At 40.7% G+C, this 7,059-nt stretch overlaps 3 protein-coding genes across 3 annotated transcripts in view; 2 read left to right on the top strand and 1 right to left on the bottom strand.

Moving 5' to 3' along the window:
* The window catches only part of LOC118331250 (heat shock 70 kDa protein-like), a 2,631-nt gene extending 228 nt beyond the window's left edge, over positions 1–2,403 (top strand). Inside the window, 8 exon segments of the mRNA XM_035666054.1 lie at positions 134–187; positions 189–228; positions 328–425; positions 427–520; positions 523–548; positions 673–871; positions 969–1,201; positions 2,194–2,403. Of these exon segments, the coding sequence (XP_035521947.1) occupies positions 134–187; positions 189–228; positions 328–425; positions 427–520; positions 523–548; positions 673–871; positions 969–1,201; positions 2,194–2,379 (930 nt within the window). The 3' untranslated portion in view covers positions 2,380–2,403.
* A 3,702-nt stretch (positions 2,404–6,105) lies between these two features.
* On the bottom strand, positions 6,106–6,612 carry LOC118331252 (histone H2A). Its single transcript, XM_035666055.1, is given in 6 exon segments — positions 6,106–6,151; positions 6,153–6,187; positions 6,189–6,248; positions 6,250–6,280; positions 6,282–6,325; positions 6,327–6,612. Coding segments are annotated over 6 exon segments (330 nt in total). The 5' UTR covers positions 6,441–6,612.
* Positions 6,613–6,679: 67 nt separating this feature from the next.
* The window catches only part of LOC118331132 (histone H2B 5), a 1,235-nt gene continuing 855 nt past the window's right edge, over positions 6,680–7,059 (top strand). Inside the window, exon 1 of the mRNA XM_035665902.1 lies at positions 6,680–7,059. This exon is cut by the window's right edge and continues 855 nt beyond it. Coding sequence (XP_035521795.1) covers positions 6,771–7,059 — 289 coding nt within the window. The 5' untranslated portion in view covers positions 6,680–6,770.

Here is a 7,059-nt window from a genome sequence, read left to right on the forward strand (position 1 = left end):
CCTGTTCCGGGTGCACCGTTGGACCCCCCCGTCGGAGACAAGATCGGCTCCGTGGACGCCAAGATGGAGCAAGAGGGGCAGATTCAAATGACACTCTTGTTGCTGGGGTGCGGTGGCTCCACCGTATCCCAAGATCCAGAAATGCCTCTCAGAGATTTCTTCAAATGGGAGAAGGAGACTCAACAAGAAGCATCAATCCAGATGAATGCTGGTTCCTCAATGGAGCTTGTGAGTGGTCTCGCTTATTAACCCACACATATCTACCCGATTACAACTGGTCTGCTTCTTTCTAAGAGGTCTTATAAAATAGTCACCCTTTTTTACAAGCTGTCCAGGCAGCATCCTTTCTTGGGGACAGTCAGGGAGAATGTGTGCAAAAGGACCTGCTGCTTGCTGCGATGTCACCCATCTGTCCCTGTGGTATTTGAGAACCGTTATGGATGTGTGTCTAGACTCGTGGCTGCATTGCAAACTTATGACCACCTACCATTCCTTACAAAGCAGACACCAACCTTCACCACCACTCCGAGCCTGGTGTGCTTATTCAGGTAAGGACCCTGGTGGACAGTATTCACTTCTTTGTCCAATAGTTCTAGCAGATGTTACATTATCGAGTGCATTTCTGGGATGTTTAAATGACTGAACTGACATTGCATATTGTATAAACAACAGGTTTATGAGGGTGAGCGTGCCATGACAAAGGACAACAACCTCCTGGGCAAGTTTGAGCTCACAGGGATCCCTCCTGCTCCTCGTGGTGTTCCCCAGATTGAAGTGACATTTGATATTGATGCCAATGGAATCCTTAATGTCTCTGCTGTAGACAAGAGTACTGGCAAGGAGAACAAAATCACCATCACCAACGACAAGGGTACAAAAAAGGATATTGATGCTGCTTAACTCAAATACAGCTGCAGTGTTATCCCAAAAAGCGTAATTAAATGTTAATCTTGCTTGTTTAATGACAGGTCGGCTCAGTAAGGAGGACATTGAACGCATGGTTCAGGAAGCTGAGAAGTACAAGGCTGAAGACGACGTCCAACGTGACAAGGTATCTGCTAAGAATGGCCTGGAGTCATATGCTTTTAACATGAAGTCCACTGTGGAGGATGAAAAGCTTGCCGGCAAGATCAGTGACGACGACAAGCAGAAGATTCTGGACAAGTGCAACGAGGTCATCAGCTGGCTTGACAAGAACCAGGTGAGAATTGGTGATGATTATTTAAAGCGTTAAAGCATATGGACAACATGAATATCATGTTTTAACCCTGTGATTTAAGTGACTTATCAGCACATCTAATCTTGTCTGCTAATAAAATTTAGAGATAATAAATCCTTGGTCAGATATAGAGTTATACATACAAACATATATGTCTCTCTGAAAGTTGAAATGGATGAAAAATGGTTACTACATATATACATATTTGTTTTGAAGATGCAGTCACTGCCTAATGATCTTAATATATATGAAAATTGCTAGTAGGCGGATTGACGCCAGAGTTAGTAGTGATGATGTTGGATGTTTTCAACATGTGACTCGATCAATTATAGAGCCTGACCAATCCAGGATTTTTTTTAGATTGTTACCAATTTTAGAAGGGAAAATTCACTCATTACCAATATGGCGGCCGATTTTTGGAGCTGGAATGAAAATAGACCTTTTTCTATGTTGATTTGCACTGATTTGACTCTGCAGAGGTACTCAGAAAGGCTGCTTTCTTAAATACATTTTTTTTTATTATTATTATTATTCTTTATTGAAGAATATTTAAGTTAAATATTCTTTAACATGTTAAATACTTTAACATATACTTTGTAAACCAATTCTGGTTGACATTGCTGCTTCTTCTCTCTTACTCTTTGCTGCTTGCCACAGTATTGTAAATCGCAGCGCACTCTGCTGGATAAATGTTGTAGTGACACCCATTTATACTGATATGTCTGCGAAACGGCCAATATCAGTCATGTTTTAATAATTTACTAAGAGGTAAGCAGTGCAGATTGTATTGTAATTCCAAATGTCTTAAGAGTTTGTAGGTTCACACATCTGCTAAGCCATATAGCTCATCAAAGACATGGTGATTTCATGTGTTTTACAGGGCTGAATTATCCCCATCTGTGTTGCAAGAAAAACAGTTTAAACTGAAGTGAACACTGAATATGAGAATATATGATTTGATTTATTTGCACTAGACTGCAGAGAAGGATGAATATGAACACCAGCAACAGGAGCTGGAGAAGGTGTGTAACCCCATCATCACTAAGCTGTACCAGAGCGCTGGTGGGATGCCCGGTGAAATGCCAGGCGGCTTCCCTGGAGCTGGTGGCACTTCTACCAGTGGAGGATCCTCTGGACCAACCATCGAGGAAGTTGATTAATCGCAGTGTCTCATTTATATGTCCCTAAATGCTAAACAAGCATGAACATTCCCAGAGATCTAATACATAGACTCATGATGCTAGGAGATATTTTCTTTGTGAACATATGAAGATCCTTTGGCAGATTTTGAGATTCTATTCAAATTCTTTGAGATTTGAGACAACATACTCTACTGCTAAATGAATTAGAACAGAATACTGTATAAAGACAAATACAGTTAATACCATTATCAATATATCAGTATTTATTGTATCTTATAAATATAAAGGGATTAAATTGGAATGTGTCATGGTTTCAGGGTTGCCATGGACATATGTCTGTCTGCCACAAACTATCTTGTGTTAAGGTTAATTATATTGTTTTGTAAAATCGAAACATCAGAGCTATTTACATTCTCTTATTAAGTGTCTCCCTACCTTGCCATCCACCGGTCACACTGCCTTCTGTTGAGCTGAGGTCGCTGATCTTTTAAGGAATCCTACTGACAGAAAAAACTGAAACCACTAAGATTTCTGACATTTCAAGTTCATACATCACCTCATTTAGGTCTATGTTCTCTATAGCTATGAATACAACATGTTTTATTCATTATTTGAATTATTAAGACTGAGAAAAGTGTATAAATAAACATATTGTTTAAGATGTGCGAACCTCATCAGGCCCCATTTAACCCCTGATACTATAGTAATATACATAAGCAATCATGTTAAAACTGTATCTACTGATAATTTAGAAATTAGGTTTTGTTACACAGGATCGTCTTGTAGCGATAGTACTTGTTAAAGATTACTTATAATCATAATAATGTTTTCTATCATAATATTTTAAATTAAGGTAAAGATTAACTTTATAGTCAATATAAATAACAAGGTACAGAGAGTGAAACATGTTAAATGTCCCTGTACTCAGTGAATTCCAGAGGTCATTAAGTATCAAATTATGATTATGCTGAGTCTTAAATTGGAAAATAGTTTCTGCAGTAGCTGCTGAAAAGCTGTAAGTCTCACCAAAGCTATAGCATCTGAATCATCTGCTCATCTCTGGATTTCAATTTCCGAGAGGCTGAATATGGAGAAAATAACAGAGCGGAGACTTTCAAAAGCATCATCATCCTCAGAGGAGACAGTGAAAGGATGTTTCAGGACAATAAAGATGTTCACTTATTTTGTTGGAGAGTAATCCTACACACAAGATAGATGATTACCAGTTTGATTATGTGGCCAATCCAAACCAATGCAATTTAATTCAATTCTATTTAATTTAATTTGTATAGCACCAAATCACAACAGAAGTTATCTCAGGACACTTTTCAAATAGAGCAGGTCTAGACCGTACTCCTTATAAAAGTGTTTACAGAGAACCCAACAGTTCCCACCATGAGCAAGCACACAAGCGGCAAGGAAAAACTTCCTTTTAACAACTATCTATACTAATAGTAGCAATGAAATTCCTCTGCTTTGATTACTGGAGAAATGAGGCCCAGATTTGAATTCCAAGCCATGTTTGGCCCTACATTTAACACAGATTGCAGTTGGGTCAGTTCTCAGGCTGATGCACACTATTAGAAATTGTCCTTATATTAAAATAATTTACCTTCAACTGCAGAATAAATAGCCACCAATCAGATAGTCAGAACTCTCCAACACATTCCACAGGGCTCCTAACAACAGCTGTAGCTGTGAACAAAAGATGACGGTGTGAGTAAGCAACAAACAACCATCATCAACCAAAACTGTACAAATCTTGAGCAAAATATTCATCGTCATTGTTTCCATGAAGAGTAGTGATGTGTGGTTGATGACCGAGTCAGCTTCTTTTAAGTGTACAATAGGATTTTTACATGTCATAGCAGAAAACTCAGAGGTGTATTGATGATAGCTGCATTCCACTTTTGGGAGGTCCTGCTTTTGTTCGTTATGTCACTGTTACTGGAATGCTTAATGGAACTGTGCCATTGTCACTGTTATTAAGTCCACCTGTGTTTTTACGGCTTTAAAAAGTCAAAATGTCTGCTATACAACCAGTAAATGTCTTCTTTCTTTTTAAAAGAAACTGGGTTAATACAAGACAGAATAATGGGCTGATCTTAAAAGGTATTTGTTAAATATCATCCAGAATCATCTCACTTCAATAATAAAATTAAGACCCAATCATGGTGAGACTTACCAATTCAATACCAGTTAAATACCAATAAAACTTTTAATACATGTGTAATAGTTTTATATTTTATACCAAATATAATGTAAAAATATGGTATTTGGGAAATAGAATGATGACACTGAATAACTTACGTAACATGTGCACACAAAATATTTACTAGAATTGTTATAAAATTATAAAAGCCAGAAGTGGTACCAAATGAAGAGCTGATTGACAGCCAAAATAGCCACTCTTGCTGAACTGAGCCAAAAGATCTGGTTCAGTAACAGTCAGAATTCCAACCCTTTACAGCAAGGGTACAAATCTTTTACTTAAATCTCAACCTATGTATGAATGAATGAATGCAGGATGTATCATGAATTCCTGTTCACCATTCACAAAATGATCAAGTCTGAATGACTGATTTTCACACTTAACAGATAATCAGTAACTGATACTTAACCAAATTAGCAGGATTCTAGTTACATGTGTTTATTTCAGGACCATGCATTTTGTTGTTTATTGTTAACACATTTACAACATAGTGGACAAAAATTAGAGAACGATCACACATCTTTAAGCACCACTGCTTTCAACAACATAAACACAATGAAAAGAAAATGCTATGCTGTAAATGTGTCAAAAAAACAAACAAACAAACATTGGCTCTATTCTCATAAAAAAATCTGAAGCTGATGTTTGAAATCATAAAGGCTGAGACCATTCATGGTCCTGAGATCAATTTAATTAACCCAAAACCAATTTAATATCAATTCATGTTGTGTGAGTTAACATTTGTTAACAGAGGAGCTATTAAGTGTGAACTAATCACAAAGTCATAGTGACTTGATCATTTCAGTGGTGAGCAACAGGAATGAATGATACTTCCTGCATTCACTCATGCATTAGTTAAACATTAGATAGGGTACAAATCATATACCCTCTTTAGAAACGTACTGGAGTATAACATGAAATCCAAGAATTCTCACCGCTTATATAAACAGTGAACTGAAGCACTCGACATCCCAGCAGATCTGCAGCCCGTTCATGCGCTGTTTGTTCTCTCACAAAGACCAACGGAGAAGTCCCCGGATGAAAACATCAAAAAATAAAAAAATAAAAGACTGAATGTATTTGCCCAGTGCCAGAAGGCTACAGGACATTTATTGAAACAACATGACATAAAACAATACAACAATTTTGCACGTTTTGTAGCAGCATTGCGAAACTAAAAACAACCCCTCCCTTCACAATTGGTCCACATTAAAAACTGATGTTTTTTTTCCACGGCCTTCATCATCCCCAGCCTTCAGAGAGCGCCTCCATTTTCCAGAACCAACAACACAACAGTGGCGACTGAGCAGTTCATGACTAGTCCCGATGAGAAGCAAGTGCATGTTTTCACTGTAGAAACAGCAACACCGAACGCTGCGCCCCATTCCAAAGGTTGTTTATCCAAAAAACGAACACTGATATGAAAAAAGTGGCTGGCTCCGAGGTGAGCCCTTTGTCCCGGCTGAATCCGGGTATGGGTCCTTTTACTTGCTCTTGGCGGTTTTTCCGCTTCTTGGGGATGGAGAGACAGCCTAGGATGTTGGGCGCACTCCTCCATGGCGATGGGTCACACTCCCGCAGCTTGTTTGAGCTCTCGTCGTTGCGCACGGCAGCCCTGGAGGTGCGGGGGATGAATCCTGGTCTTCTTGTTTGTCCTGGCGGCGTTGCCTGCCAGCCTCCAGGATCTCAGCGGTCAGATACTCCACCGGCAGCCAGATACACCGGAGCCCGGCACCGCGCTCCCGCGTAGTTGGCCCTTGCGCAGTAGCCTGTGGACCTCGCCCACCGGGAACTGGAGCCCGGCCCGGGAGGAGCGGGTCTTCGCCTTAGCTCGGGCTTTGCCGCCGGTTTTTCCTCTACCAGACATGTTGATTAATAATTGGGTTATTGATCAGGGGAAAGCGCTGCGAGACTGCAGACAGAGGAGCTGGGACCTTTACGTAACGGAATTGTGCGTAAACGTATATAAACCACAAAGCCTGCTCCCATTGGACGATTGAACCTGAGACGCACGAGCCAATGGCGCAGCGCGTCCTCCGGTAATGACCGTCCTCTGGAGAGGGATCCTCCAATCGCAGGGAAGGAATGGCGCACGGTTATTTGCACAGACATGTTATAAATGAGGGACTAGAGAAAGGGGCGGGGTCCCAGCTGTGTCCCTGCCTGCTGCCTCACTGACGTTTACACGAAAGAGAAAATGCCTGATCCTGCAAAATCAGCCCCTGCGCCCAAGAAAGGCTCCAAAAAGGCCGTGACCAAAACCCAGAAGAAAGGAGACAAGAAGCGGCGCAAGAGCAGGAAGGAGAGCTATGCCATTTACGTGTATAAGGTGCTGAAACAGGTGCACCCAGACACGGGGATCTCCTCCAAGGCCATGGGCATCATGAACTCGTTTGTCAACGACATTTTCGAGCGCATCGCCGGGGAAGCGTCGCGCCTGGCGCACTACAACAAGAGATCCACCATCACCTCCAGGGAGATCCAGA

This window comes from Morone saxatilis, unplaced genomic scaffold (assembly GCF_004916995.1).
Source record: "Morone saxatilis isolate NCDOM2014 unplaced genomic scaffold, NCSU_SB_2.0 Contig20, whole genome shotgun sequence".
In the NCBI taxonomy this organism is placed as follows: domain Eukaryota; kingdom Metazoa; phylum Chordata; class Actinopteri; family Moronidae; genus Morone; species Morone saxatilis.